This window comes from Phaethon aethereus (assembly GCF_964289735.1).
Source record: "Phaethon aethereus genome assembly, chromosome: 15".
NCBI lineage: Eukaryota > Metazoa > Chordata > Aves > Phaethontiformes > Phaethontidae > Phaethon > Phaethon aethereus.
The window spans coordinates 1,769,679-1,784,948 of NC_138591.1; the positions used below are offsets into that span (position 1 = coordinate 1,769,679).

At 61.8% G+C, this 15,270-nt stretch overlaps 1 protein-coding gene across 1 annotated transcript in view; it reads right to left on the reverse strand.

The window, feature by feature from the left end:
• The window catches only part of NHERF2 (NHERF family PDZ scaffold protein 2), a gene marked incomplete at its 5' end in the record, with an annotated part of 11,354 nt that extends 1,339 nt beyond the window's left edge, over window positions 1–10,015 (reverse strand). Inside the window, 2 exons of the mRNA XM_082006739.1 lie at window positions 4,494–4,940; window positions 9,806–10,015. Coding sequence (XP_081862865.1) covers window positions 4,494–4,940; window positions 9,806–10,015 — 657 coding nt within the window. The remainder of the gene's footprint in view (window positions 1–4,493; window positions 4,941–9,805) is intronic.
• Between the last annotated feature and the right edge of the window lie 5,255 nt (window positions 10,016–15,270).

Below are 15,270 nucleotides of genomic sequence, written 5' to 3' on the forward strand. Positions count from 1 at the left end.
ATCCGCAGCGAGCGCTGCCGGGCTGGCAGCATCCACAGAAATAGCTGCTGTGGGAAGGGCAGGGAATGCTGCGGGGACACGGCCACAGCTCCTCGGGCTCTGTGCCGGAGAGTTTCCCCAAGCCTCCGCCTGCACAGCGGGAACCTCACCTCGGTTGGGCCAGGGATGAGCTTTGCTGTCCTGCCCGATCACCCTCTGCCCACAGGTCTGAGCCTGCCACCGGGGCCCCGGGAGCGCACGATGCTGCGGGGAAGTGCTTTAATTTAAACCATGCACTTATTTTTTGTGTGTGTTTTTTTTTTAATCGCATAATTACTGCAGACATTTCTGCTCATGTTAGGTTTTATTACATCTTTGTGGTTATTCTACAAGCCCTAAATTTTGGGCCTCAACTGAGTTGGCAAAGTTCTCCACAAACATCTGTCCCGAGTTACTCCCCTTCCAGCGCTCCGGCAGAAAGCTGGCGGCTGAAGATGTTGCAACTCGGCATTTTATTTGCAACAGAAAAAGTTCTTATTCCTGACCCAAACAGAAGTGTAAATATTTACTGCCTCGATGTCAGCGCCGGCCCCACACCTGTGGGTCCCAGCAAGCGCCCAGGTGCTCGTCCATCCTCCTCCAGGGAGCAGCACGCCCGTCCCCAAGCACACCAGCTCCCCTCGCGCGCGGCCGGCGGCTCGCGGGAGGCTCAGCGCCCGCTCGCTGTCAGAGCCAGCCGCAGCCCGGGCAGAGGGACACCCGTTCTGCTGTTGGCAGCTCTTGCCAGCGGCAACGCTAAGGTGACACCATCCCTCCCTGAGCAGGAGGCAATTAACAACTGGCCGCTAACTCCCCGACATTAGAATTCCCAGACCCAACAGGCTGCCTGAATCCAGCAGCTACAAGACGTGGGTTTGTTTTCCAAAAGATAAACACTGGTTCTAAAGGTCCCTTTGCACACCCACCCCCTGCGGTCCCGCTTCGACGTGACCGGAGCAGCGTTGGAGGGGAATTGCATCACCCTGAACGAGTCTCGGTGACTTTGCTGTTGTTCTTATTTCTCCTACAAACACACCTGGAGAAAGCAGTGAGGATGCAAGTCCCAAGGACACCGCTGACGTGGCTCACGAAACCCGCGTGGCCGTAACGGGGGTCCCAGAACAGAACATCCCCCCACTGCGCAGCAGGAGCCGGGGCAGCCGAGCTGCGGCGGCGCTGCCAGCCCTGGGCCATGCTGCCCGCGCGCCACGAACGCCTCCGGGACGGCCGGCAGCATCCGGACAAGAACCCGGCAGCGCCGCTCCGCACCAGCCCAGCCCCACAGCACGCCTGCCTTTTACACGCCGTTAGCCCAGGCACAATTAACAGCCACCGCCGGTTCACACCGCGGTCCCAAAGGCACCTTTGCAATAAAAGCAGCTCACCGCCCAGCACCCAACGCTCCCAGAGCGGCCCTGCCACGCTGAGACCCCCCCCACCCTCCAGCACAGCCCTGCCCGCTACGTCCCAAACGCCCGCGCCCTCGATGGTGGGTGCCGCGCCGGGCAGAGCCGGCACCCCAGGGAAAAGCGGAAAACAGCCCAGTGGCCACAACAGCGTGGCTGGGACAGGGGAGCGCACGGCACGGGGACACGTGCCCTGCTGCGTCCCCTCCCAGGGGACGGAGCGTCGAGCAGGCAGCAAGCAGGCGAACCCCTCCAGCGCAGGCAGGCACGGACCTGGCGCAGCGCTGCGGGACGGGGCGAGGCAGACCCCGCTCCCCGTGCCAACGGGGCCACGCAGGGCACATGTCCCCAGGGTGCCGGGGTTGGCAGCGCCGTGACGGGCGCAGCTGCTGGCAGCCAGCCCCACAGACCTGCTCCCGGGGCAGCCAGCCCGATCTTAAATACGTGCTGAATTATTCATGGCATTACCGTGGTTCCTGGGGCACAAGGTCCTGGACACCAGGTCTCTGCCCAGGGGTGCGTGTTGACCTCCCCACCGACGGCAGCTCTCCGGGAGGGTCACTCCTTTTGCAAAGTAAGACTGGGGCAGCACGGGGAAGGCTGGCAGGGCCATGCCCACCCTGCCTGCTGCATCACCTCCCCGCTGCCCACCGCTATGGCTGCCCCAGGTGCCAGTTTTCCCTCCTCTGTTTCAGGTGCTCGTGGCTTTGGGCTGCACTGAGCAACCCAGCCCCAAATCAAGGCAAACTGCAGCCTTTACAGAAACAAATGTGCTCAGGAAAGGGCTGCTCCCTGGGAGCAGCCCAGAGCACTGGCACCGGGTCCCACAGGGGTAGGTTGGGGCAGGGGTCTGCAGGGAGCTGCCTTTTCTCCTCCTTCAAATGCCTCCAGCAAAGCTACGCGAAAGAAAGACCCAAGCACCGCCAGCCCAAGCCCAGCTTCTCCCAGTGCCACCCAGCTCAGAGCCTGGTCCCCTCCACACCTGGCCGAGGGCAAGTCTCTGACCGGACCCCAGCTGCCACAGCCCCACCGCAGGGACAGAAATCTGCCCCAAACAACTCCGGAGCTGCGGACCCCACACAGGCCCCATGCCGGGGATCAGCAGGATGAGGGTCAGGTTAGAGCTGCCCCATGCAGGGACATGGTGCTGGAGGGAGGGCTGGGCACTGCAGGAACTGGGGTGCACCATCACTCCCCTGGCCATTTTGGACCTCGGAGAGACACATCACCCAGACCAAAAGCCTGGAAGCGAGCAGGACTGCAAGGCACAGGAGCAGGATGCGAGTCCTGCTGCTCCAGCCACCCCTGACCAGGTACCAGGGTCACCCATGGCTGCAGCACCAGAGGAGTGACCTTGGCCAGGAAAGCCGGCAGCGCCCAGCTCTTCAAAGAGCTGCCGCCCGCCGCGGCAGGCGCAAACCAGCCGCTGACCTGAGCCTCTGCAAACGCCCGACATGCTCGGCGCCGGCCGCTCAGCGGCCCTTGTCCCCATCCCCACACGGTGAGCATCGCCCCCCGAGCCAGCGCCCTTTGTCCAGTGCCGGCTCCGCCAAACACCAGCCCTGGCTCCGGCACAGCGGGCACCGAACGCCCCGGCCGAAGCTCCCAGCCAAGCTCCGCAGCCCCTCCGACAGGAAACACGGACGCTTCCCCCCCCTTGCACCCCAGCTCTGCCCAGCTCTCCCCGTCCCACCCTCTCCTTGAGGAGTCGAAACCCAAAGTCCGGAAAGGACCGTCCTGTTCCCCTCGCCTGACTTCCCGTCAGCACACACTGTTGGATCTCACCCAGCAAATGAAACAGAGACGGGATAGGAAATCCCCAGCTTGGAAAGCCGCCCCTGGCTGTGCCCAGCCGCTCCCCCGCGAACAGCTCCTCTCCCACTGGCCATCCCAGGGGTAACCAGCCCCCCAATGCACAGGCCCCCAAGGGAAATGCACCCATCATCACCACACAGACTTAAGACAGCTTCAAATCATGCAATCAAGTTAAAAATATCGCCTCCAACCCTGCCCCTGCCAGCCCTGGGGAAGGGGGGGTTCATCCTCTGGAAGATCCCAGCCAGCTCTGGAGGGGAAGACCAGCAGCAAGAGCCCCTCCTTATCGCTGGGGACGCACGTGCCTCCTGCCTCACACCAGCATCGCCTCTTATCTGCACGGGGGAATTTCTTCAGCTTTCTCCGTGGGGGCTCCTGAGGACGCGAAGCTTTCCTCACTTTCCCACCTACACCCTCCCGGCAGCCCCACAGCCACTTCTGGGCCAGCATCCAGCCAGCACCCCACTTCTGAGGGGGCAACCAGGCACTGCAGCCCCTGCGAGCTCCCCAGGGAGGAGGAAGAGGAGGAGGAGGAGTACACCCATAGCAGCTCCACAGTGGAGGAGGCAGTTGAACACCAGCACTCCCTGCCCAGTGGCACAGACCAGCAAGCACAGGGGGGCTGCAGGGTGGGGACACAGAAGGAAGGAGACACACAGCTGCAGAGAGGTGACAGTCACCGGCTCGGCCACACAACAGCCACACTGCTCCTGCCATGTTCTCACCCCGAGCAAGGGCAGCGCCAGGACCGAACCCTGCTATCTGCCGAGCGCACGGCTGCGCCGTCTCCGCCAGCCCGGCCCCAGCAGCAAGGCAGCCATGGAAATTGGACGTTTTCCACCCCAAATTCTTTCCTTTTTGGAAAGGAGTTTACCAATAAAAGGCACTTACTGCAGAATCACAGTCCAGACCCAGGCCACTTGAAAAAGAGCTAATTTCCTTCCTATTTAAGCAAAAAGCTGAGAACACATTCGCCCCAGATGTTCCCTCCCTCCTGCAAATAACGGAGGACAGAGAAGCTCGTTCATGAGCTCCAGCTTCACCGCATCCCTGGTCCGTGCAGCCTGTCTCCACGAGCAAGACCTGGGCTGGGATGCCAACCTCAGCCGAGGCACCGTGGGGTCCCTCACCCTGGGGCTGCTGACCCCCCCACCAGCCCCCCAGCAGCTCCAAGTGCTCAGGAGACCCTCGAGGGGTGCAGGAGGGGAGAGAGCAGGGCAGCCTCCAGCAGCCGATGCTGCCTCAAGAGCAGACGAGGCCAAGGAGCAGCTCACCCACTGCTCTGGGACGCAGCGGGGTCCCCAAAGCCCACAGCCACGCACGGAAGGTTTTCTCCAGTGGGAAGCAAGCCGTGCTTGCGGAGGGAGGTGGTCCCAGCGTGGCTGCACCCTCTCCCCGGCTCCGCGCCCAGCAGCCCCACGCGCCGCCCGGCTCTGCCCTCACCTTCCTGCTGCCATGCGAGGAGAAGCTGTGCGAGTGCCGCTGCAGGCTGCCCCCGCTCAGATCCAGCTGCGGCTTCCAGACTTCCCCGTTGTCGCTGCTCACCGACTTGGTGGGCGAAACGCTGGAGTTCAGCAGGATCCCGCTGTGCACCATCTCCTCCGTGCACGTCAGGCGCAGGCTGCACAGGTACTCGTCCGTCTCCTTGTCCACCACAAGCAAGCGTGTCTCAGTCTCCACAGCTTTGATGCGCTGCACGACCTGCAAAGGAGAAGAACAACTGAGCAGAAGCCCAGGGACCTCCTGGCTGGGGCAGGAGCTGGACCCAAGGACCGTCGACTCCCCCACACTCTGCTGCAGCTTCGGTCTTGTTGCGGGGTGCAAGCTTGCTGTCACTTCCAGCCACCGGTGATGGGGGAGAAGGGCACAGCAGGGCTTTGGGGGACCCCCAGGACGGAGCGCCTGTTGCCTGCAGCCCTGGGTGATGATGGTGATGGCTCTTTCCACCCCATGCCCTGCAACCCACACGACAGCTCTGCCCAGGGCAGCTGCACAGACCGCCTGGGATCAGCCGCTCCACTCAGCCCGGAGCTTTCACAGAGGCTGCTTCACTGCTCCCCGAGCATCAGAAACCCTGCTGCCTGCTTTTGTCCCTTAGAAGGACAATACCATCAGTCCCACCAAGCAAACAGTCCCACACACCCTCGTTTCCTTGATCTGGGGTGCCTTTCTTCCCCCATAGCCAGGGCAGGGTGGAGAGCCGGGGTGCACAGGGAGGGACCAAGCACCCATGTACGCATTCGGTGACGGGGCTGCCTTTGCTGAGGGCTCCCCACCACATCAGTGTATCAGCCACACCCCACTCCGGGTGGATTTATGAAAGAAACAGCCCGATCTGCACGTTCACCCCCGGCCCGTGCTAGGAGCCAGCAGCGGTAAGGGAAGCCAGTGCTGGGAGCAGGAGATGGGCTCGTCCCTGCTGGGACCCAGCTCCAGGCAGCGCTGAATGGCGACCATTGTCCTGCCGCTGCCCGGCTCCTCCGCGGGGACCGGTGACTGGCAGAGGCTCTGAAAGGAGCTCGTGGTGTCGGTGCGGTGGAGAGAGCCGGGAGGAGCCGATCCCGCCGGACAAGGGGGTAAATCACACCGGGATGGGCTGTGATGGCAACGGGGCAGATCCAGGACATGCAGAGGAGCAGGGCTAAGGGACACTGCCTTCAGACTCCCCGCCAGCAGCCGCAGAGCGCTGGCTCTGCTGGCCCACCTCCTCCCTACACAGGCCTTCATCCTGAGGAGGAGGAGGGGTGGTATCGCTGGCAATGCTGCTCGGCAGCCATCCCCAGCAGTGGCGTGGCCCTGAAGACCACAGACCCATGACCTCCCCCCCCCAGGGGAAAGCCTCAAAGCAGCGCTGGGCTTCTTTACAGGGCTCCTGCTCTGATCTAGGTCACACCGGCCAGACACGCTGCAACCACCAAGGTTATAAGCGACAAACGAGCCTAATGTGCAATTAGCTAGCATTTATTTACTCCCCTGCAAGCTCCATTCAAGGTCAACAGAGTCGGTATCTGCAAATGAAAAAAAAAACCCACCAACAAGAAATTTATAGACTGCAGACGAGGCTGCTTGTCCTGAACCAACTAATCTGCTGCAGCCTCCATCTCCACGTGCCGTGTTGGGCGGCCGCATGCCCACAGCTCCCACCCGTAACCGGCCTGAAGGGTGCTGTCCCATCAAGCCCCAGAAAGTCCATCTGCTGCCTTTCAGATCTGTTTACACGCAACATCAGACGCCGCTGCTGAGCCCGGCAAGACAGTGCCTGTGCGAGGCTGCTTCTCCCGGCGAGGCCCTGGGAGCAGGCGGCCAACACGCGGTGGCAGGAGACGCAACGCCTGTGGGGAGCGTGCGGGAGAAACATGCTGGGTCCTGCACAGCGACAGCCCCCAGACCCCGCTGTTTGGGTGCTCCAGGCATTAGAGCAGCACAGTTAATCGCTGGCCGGGAGCAGGGTCCCGCAGACCACAATGAAACGCAGAGGGACCGCAGAAGCGCCCGGGCCCACCGTGGTGCTGCATGGCGCTGGCAGGGCAGGACGGGCGAGCTGGCCCCCGGCCAGCGGGGAGCGATGCTGGGGCTGAGCCCGCTGCCAAGCTCCGCAACGGCCACGGCAAGAGCAGCGATGGAGCAAGCGTCCTCCCAGCCCCGCAAGTGCCGGGGGCTGAGCCAGGGAGGGATGGAGAGCGGGCACAGAGCAGCCCCTCACCCGCTCTCCCTCAGCAGAGCTGAGCAGAAGGGTCTCTCTGTGACAAAGTGCCCAGGCAGCAAGTCACTCCGGGGACAGAGCAGCGAGGTGGAAGGCAAAGCAGCAGCCAGGCCCATGGCAAGGTCCTGCCCGACACAGGCAGAGCCCGGCACCCTACCCGTTTCCGAGCCATGGTCACAGCCTCGAGTCCGCAGCTTTTCTGAAGACGACACAGCCTCCCCTGCGCATCTGGCACCTCGGGACCTCCTCAGCACCGGTCCCAGCCGCATGATTTCCGCGGCTCCACCCAAACAGACTTTCACCCCAGCTACGCCAGCACCAGCCCAGCAGAGCCGGCCCCGACCCTTCCACCCTTGCCAGATACCAGCTGCCCAGGAAGGAGACTCACAGTGCCACTGGGAACAGCTCAATTCATCCCTCCTGCTCCGAAAGGGACACCTCTGCCCGGGCACCACGCTGCCAGCCTCGGCAAGGACCTGGAAGCTTTCCTTTGTGCGTGCCGCACTGGTGCGGAGACACCAAACAAGGAAGAATGGGTCTTACCGGGAAACCGCACATCCCCCAGGAGACCGTCATCCCAGTCACAACCCCCTGAAACACCGTTTTTCCACGCTGCAGAGTGGACCGCAGCCAGGCGGAGGCTGGTCAGCCGGAGCTCAGCCCCCGTGGCCGCAGGGTGCCAGGACAAGCCACCCACCAGCTGAGCCCCGGAGCGGCAGCACCCAGCTCCTACACCCCGCGGGCTTCGGGCACAGCGGGGAGGGCAGGAGCCCGCTGCTCCGCCCCGTGCGCCCGCTGCCCGCCAGGCGAGGAACTGAGGAGCCGGGATGCAATTTTACATCCGAGACATGAAACGCCCTGAGAGCACGTTCTGCCTTCGCTCCTTGGGTAAGGCCGGGATAAAAACCAGAGAACAAAGACACAAATGCCACCAGCTTCAGCTCGAAACACAGTTACACCCAAACAGCAAGGCCTTGCTTGCTGCACGCTCCGTCCCACCGCAGCTTCAGATGCGCAGGGAGAAGCGTTACTTATTCAAGGTTGGGGACCTCGGCAGCACGAGGAGGAGAGGCCACAGCAAACCGGCTGCTCTAACCCACCGGTAGCAGCCAGCGACTGACCCGCCACAGCATCACCCCCCCGCAGTGCATCAGCGCTGGGTATTTTATTGGGGGGGGGGGGGGGAAGATGTTCTTGCTGTTTCGAGGAAAGAGCGAGGGCGATGCCAGAACATGTCCTGAGGCAGAGCAGCTCCTGCTCACACCGCTCGCAGACACCAGTGCCACCAGAGCGGGCACGCCGCAGCGCTGTGAGCTCCACGACACCCCAGGTGGGACACTGTCCCAGTCACGGCTCTGCAGCAGGGAGCGAGCGCCACGGCTGAATCCTGCCTCCGCCAGCAGAAAATGGAAGACAGGAAAATTTCTCCCATTTCACTTGACCTAATGGAAAGCCCCCGCACATTTCGGCAACGCAGCTGGCTGCCGCAGCTCCGCTATCGCCCATCCCCAGCAGCCCAGTTTCAGCAGGGAGTTCTGATGGCTTCCAATACAACGCAGCTCCCTCCTTTCTGCCCAGCCAGACCAAGGATGTGGATCCTCCTTCAAGAGTTTTGAAATCACATTCAAGACAAACATTAACTTTTACACAGCTGGCTCAGATCATCAGAGCAGGCTCAATCAGGCAGGAAAACCCACTAAGCCCACGGAGAGGAGTCCACGAAGCTCCACTGGAGCCACCTAGAAGGCTCTGCCTCACAGAATCACTAGGTTGGAAAGGACCTTTAAGATCATCAAGTCCAACCATTAATCCAGCACCACCATGTCCCCTAAAACATGTCCTGAAGCGCCACATCCACACGTTTTTTGAACACTCACCTTCAGCACAGCGACATCCCCGCCTGCGGGTGAAGCCCAGGAACCCGCGCCCCCCGAAACACTGCCGGGTCCGCAAGCTACACAAGGCACATCCCTGCTCTGCCCCAATAAAGTGCTGGCAGCGGGAGCCAACCGTGTGTTTTAAGCTAGTAAAGCACCAAACCCCGCAGAGTCCCACGAGCAGGCAGAGGGGCACATTCAGCACCATACCCCTGCCAGGCTGCACATCTCCGGCAGGACAGGAGCAGCTTGAATCTCATTGTTTGGGGTTTTTTTGGACTAAACTGTTTAACACACACAAGCACCAGTTTTATAAGCAGAAAATGACAGGGCCTGAAGTGTGCAGCTTCTGTTACAGAGCTGAGAAAGAGCTCGCTGGGCCCCCCCCACCACAGCCGTGGTCTCGTACCAGCCATTATTTCCCTACCAGCCCTATCTCACTCACACCAGCCAAACTGCTGAACATCTGCAGAGCTTTATCAGTAGATTTTAAGGCATCCTTATACACTCCGGGCTGCCTCAGCAGGAGCAGCTCACCCAAAGCCAGCAAGAAAACACGTATCGGAGCCGGAAACAAAAGCCAGGGTCTCCCCATTCCTTTCCACCACAGATTGCATAACGCAGCAGTGCCCTGCCCATGCCGAAACACCTTCGGCTCTCCCACCGCCACACGATTACAACACCCGCTCCCCAGCGGCGAGACAGACCGTACCACGCAACCCCTCTCGTGGGAACTCGCTGTCCCAGGCACACAAAGCCCCGCCGCAGCCCAGGCCGAGGATTTCGAGGGGCACCCATCCCACCCCAGCGACCACCAACGCCGGCCGGGCCGAGGGTGCTCCCGCGCAGACATTTTGGGAGAAAAAAACACCCCTCCAGGCGGTCCCCCTCCCCACGCCGGGGCGAGGGAAGCCAGCGGGGAGGCTCGGAGCCAGGGCGCTCGGCCCGGGGGTGCCGCCGGTCAGCTGCCCGTCCCCTGCCCGCACCTGGTGGTGCGTCTCCTGCTCCACGTTGAGCCCGTTCACCTCGACGACGCGGTCCCCGGCGCGCAGCCCCGCCGCCTCGGCCGGCGAGCCGGGCTCCACTTTGCGGATGAACTGGCCGCTCTTGCCCTTCTCGCCGTGCAGGTGGAAGCCGTAGCCGCTCTCCCCCTTCAGCATGCGGCACAGCCGCGGCTTCAGCTGGTCCTTGGCCATGGCCGGGGCGCCCGGCGGAGCGGGGGCGGGCGGCCGCGGGGCCCCTTTTATGCGCGGCCCGGGGCGGGCGCGGAGCGGCGGGGCGCGGCGGGGCGGGCCGGGGCCGGGGCCGAGGCCGGGGCCGGCGCTGGGGCTGGGGCCGGGGCGCTGCGCGGCGCGGCCATGCTGCGCGCTGCCCCGCGGCGCCGGGAGCGCGGCGGGCGGGGACGGGCGGAGCCGGGGCGGAGCCGCAGCCCGGGACGGGGCGGGCGGAGCCGGGACCGCCACCGGGATCGGCACCGAGATCGGCACCGAGACCGGGATAGGCCGTGACACCGGCGCCGGGACCAGCAGCGACAACGGGACCGGCACCAGGACCGGCACTGGGCGGACGGAGCCGATGGAGCGGGAGATGCCCGGGGATTGACCGCGGCCTCCCGGGCTCACGGATCGGGGCCACCCGGGGCTCTGCGGGCTCAGCTCCGGCTCCGGCTGCCGCCACCCCTCCTCTGCAGCACAGAGCCCCCGGGCCGGGAGCAGCCCCGGCGCCTCCCGGGCCAGGGCAGTGGGCGGCCCCGCAGGCAGCGGGCCGCAGCCCGCCGCCACCCAGGCCAGCCCGGGGACCGCTGCCGACACCAGACCGCTGAGCCGGGTCCCCCCCGGCATCAGCGGGCCCGGCCCCCCATCCCCGCTCCCCTCCGCGCAGGGGTACCCGAGCCAAGGCTTGTCCATGGGGCAGCGCCGCTCTGTGGGGCGCGGGCAAGGACCGGCCGGTGCAGGGCAGGCGCTGGGGAGCAGGGCCTGGAGCAGAGGCCGCCCATCCAGCGAGGGCTCGTCCCGAGCTGCCGGGGTGTGCCGGGAGCCCCTGGTCCGGAGAGGGGAGGACGCGGCTCCTCTGCCCACCGAGCCCCAGCCCGTGACCGCCGGGAGATGCGGAGCTCTTCGTGGGATGTCTCCGCCGAGCCGGCCAGCCTGGCACACGCGGAGCTTCCACGTTCGTGCGGCGGAGCTCGGAAATGTTTTGTGTGCCCCCGAGCACCAGGCCGGGGACGGGGTTCCTTAGCGGGCAGCTCTGCCACGCCGGGCCCGGACGAGGCTCCTGCTCCATCCCCGCGCCCCTGCGGAGGGACCGTCCAGGTTTCACCTGGAACGAGCTTGTTTTGGTGAAACACGGGAGATCCCCGTCTTCACCCTTCTGCATTCCTGGTCTTCATTTCCTTGAAGTCTGGTACAAGGAGGAAATGACCCAGACCAGTTGTCACAGCGCTGGTGCTGCGTGTCGTGTTCCTGTGCCACAGGTTTTCTGGCTCTCCTCTGTGGCAATTCCTCCTCTCCGACTGCTTTCCTAGCAGATTTTTATACAGCTGAAGCAAGTGCAGAGGCCAGCTTGAGGTGGTAAATAAAAGACTCCAGAAATTCGTATTGATTCGCTTTTAATTTATAGACCGCTTAAAAAAAAAAAGGCTTCCACTGCAGTTACACATAAACTCACTCTTCAGAGGAAAGATGCTTGAACCGAAAAGATGCTCGGTGATGTGTCTTAGAGGAGAGTTGCTATCCTGGAAAAAAAAGGCATTATTTCTCTCCGGGAGTTCTTCCCACCCTCCTTTCCTATGGACAACGTGGCTATTTGGACCTTGCGTGCAAGGAGGGAGCACTGCGTGGCTGTGGCTGGGTGGTGGGCACCGGCGCCTGTGGGCACTCGGCGCTGTCCCTTGAGGTGCCCATCGCCCTCAGCCGGGAGCAGGCTCAGCCCCCAGCTCAGCCCCGGCTCTGGCCACAGTTTGCAGCCAGCGAGGTCCCACCAGGGAGGATGCCGGCTGCCCTTGCTCCGAGGCTCCTTTGCTCTCTGCGGCACTGCAGAAGCGCTGATCTCGGCACAAAATCTTGGGTGACACGAGAGGAGGCCAGAGAGCCGGGGAATTCGGAGACTGTTTTATTTGCTGTACAAGGCAAGTACTCCCTTGAGCCTCTTTGTGGAGTCCTGAAGCTTTTTATCGGGCTAGAGGAGTGCGAATAATTGATTTTTCCACTCACTGGCCAAACCGAAACACTGGGGCGGGGAGAGGAGAAGGAATTGTTTCAAGTTTATTTGAACAAAACAGGTTTTTTTTAATGCATTGCAATAAAAACACAAGGGAGAAAAATCTTTAGGGTGGTCAGACAGAATATTTTAACCCTTTTGAATGTGTTTTTAAAAGTTTTGGTAGCTTGCAAAATGAAGGCAGAAAATACCATTTCAAAAAGGTGAAAATGGGATGTTTTAATTTTTCAAAAATGCTTCTTTTTTTTAAGCACAAGCATTTTCTCAAGCGTGACCTGGATTTGTTGACGTTTTTCAACCTCAACGTCCCCAAACAGTGTTTTTTCCCCAAAAACCCCATCTATTCATTGTGGAAAAATTAAGGAGGGTCAGGTATCAAGCGTCACCTCTCCGGCAAGAGGACGTAGCCTAGCAGAGATGCCGGGATCTGCAAACCATTCCCAGGGAGGCTTTACCAAACCTGCCAGCCCCAGCACCCCTGACCATCTCTGCCAGGCACAGGAGGTGGCAGCATCCCAGCGCTCGCTCCCCGGTGGCACCGGGACCCCCGACCGAGCCGCTGCCCGGTCCCCTCTGCTGTGGGGACACGTAAGGGGACGTGGTAGAGCCCCGACTCAGCACAGGAATTTTTCCTGCCTGCTTCTGGTCGCACACCTTGTCAGCCTAAACCGGAGCGTTTATTTCATGATCCCACCACTCTGGGGACTGGCAGAGCCGTGCCCAGACGGGTGCACGGGGCTGGGCTGTCCTGCCTGTGCGGGGATGCACAGCTTGGTGCATGCTTTGGCACGGACATGGTTCGAAGAGAAATGCTGCGTGTTCTCACTGCAGCTCCTTGGTGTAAAGGAGCTGGAAATAACTTGAAAAACGCGTTGTGTGAAGGTGCATCCTCACACGGTACAAAACCTCTTCGGTTCTCAAGGCCATCCTGCTGTTTCCCATCTGTGTCCCATTGGAGAAAAAAAAGGAGAGAGCACAGGAGGGCTCCTGCACTTACTGGTATAACAAAGCCACGACTAAATCCAGCAGATACTGCATAGATGAGGTTTTTTCATTCAAATTTCTGTGTGTTTTGATTTGGGCAGATATTTAAGTCCGAATTGGGTCAGCCTGCAGGCTGAGGAAGTTCATGGGACCTGTGTGCTTACTGGCTTGGAAGAGTTTGAAGCTCTTTTTGTTCAACATCTGCTTCTAATTCCTTCACTGCACTTGGTTGAGCAGCGACAGAGAATTACACCTGTCCCCTCAACCCTGTTTGCTTTAGGCCGGATCCTGTTGCGTCACCAATGCAAAATACAGACGCTGTGAAAAGTTTCCTGGGTACAGAAATTAGGCTCAACCGGCAGGTTCCCTGCTGTGTCCGGGGGAGGCGTTTCTGGAGCCCATGAAGTCCACCTTCATTCAGAAACTGGCAAAACCAGATAAACTGAGCCTGTTCCAGCTGGCTCATTTCTAAGGCGGGTAGAAGGCCAGGGTGAGGGGCTCTCTTGGAAGGGAGAGGGTGGTTTGCTGGTGATGGAGTCGCTGGGCTGTGCCGGTGCTTCCAGAGAAATGAGCGGTTTCGCATGTGCCTTTGGGCCATCTTCTGCCAAAGAGGACACACGTTTTCCAGATGCCAAGAGCCCCGTGTCTTGCTGGTGGCTCCGCCTCGTGCCTGCTGGATGGCTCCGGGCAGATCCCGCAGCTTCTCTGTTTGCCCCCTCTCCCCGTCCCTCTCTCCGGTGCGGGTTGCTCCCTTGTGCTTCTCGGGGATGGGAGCTCTGCCAAAAGCAGGGGAGGGCGAGGGAAAGGCAGGGCGCTGCCGGACACCCCTCCCTTCGGCTTTCGTGAGACATGGATTTCCATCCCAGCCGTGGGAGCAGCTGGCAGGGAGATGCTCTTCCTCCCGCGCAGCCTCCTCCTCCCCATCAGCACGCTTTCGCCGGTGTTTATCCGCCCCCGCTCCACACTCAGCTTTCCACGGCGGAGCCGGAGCTCACTGAGCTGGTTGCAGCCGGGCTCCATGTCCCAGGAGACCTTGGCCATCTTGGCACCTTCTGCTTGGGTGTGGAGGAAGACCCAGGTCCTCCACCCAAGCTCCGGGACATACCCTTGTCAGCAGCGGTGTTTGCTGGTTCCCGCTGGGAGCTGCAGAGAGCCATTGCTACTGCAGTAATTAGCTCTTACTATTAATTAATGAAGTCTCAGGCTTTCTGCCTGGCACGGATGCGGCTGTGCTTGTTCCTCCCTCATTTCTCCGTCACTCAGTGTGGGGATGCTGGGTCCGGGCCGCTCTCGGGGAGCAGCGGCTCTGAAGGAGCCGGGAAAGGCCAATGATTTATTTGTGCTGCCAGAGGAACTGGGAATGAGAGGAGAGCTCATAAAAAGCACCGTCTCATTTTCTCTAGGCCTCTGTGCGTGGCACTATTGAGCTGTAAACATTTTCCAGGTTAGATTTATAGGGATAGAAGGAGAACTGATCATTAGGAGGATTAATAATACGCTTTGTGGGTTGTGAAAGTCCAGAAAGTTCTGTTACGCTGCTGAGAGCTGGGAGATCCCTCTCGCATGAGCTGGCAGGCAGGAATCTGCCCAGGCCCTTTGTTATTTGCAGGCAGGTATCAGCGCGACAGGTACCGAGCCGGAGGGGGCCGGTGGCGCTTGGTGCTGTGCCGGCGCGGAGCTGGCAACAGTCCCCGGCCAGGCTGCGCGCACCAGAGACCTCCCACGCGCCAGCACGGCCACGGACAACGATGCTGCTCCCGCGCCCCGGCAGCGTGCGAGCTGCCCTGCTCCACACCCATCGTGCCCCCACGGCACAGGCACCCCGCTGCCTCCACCGTGCAGGGCGACAGCCCCGCCGCTGACCACCATTTTCCCCCAGAAGAGCCAAAATGTCTCTAGCGGCTACAGGAAAACCGCACGGATCATGAGAGCACAGAGGGACGTGCTCCGGGAGAGGCTGGTGCTGGCACAGCTGGTTTCCTTAGCTGGTCGCCGGCCGGTGCCGGTGCCACACCGGCATGCCACTGTGCCTGCCGCAGCAAGGACACGGGTGTAAAAGCAGCACTGAGCCCTCCAGCTGGCTCTGGGGGCCCCTGTCCCTGGGAGCACTCACCCTGGGAGCACCCATCCCCGGCAGCACCCACCCTGGGCGAGGCTGGCAGCGGAGCAGCGCAGGTGAGCATGTCCGCGGAAATGCCAGCGCGGCGGAGGGGACCTCCCCGGGCAGGAATGCACCTGCGAGGTCCCT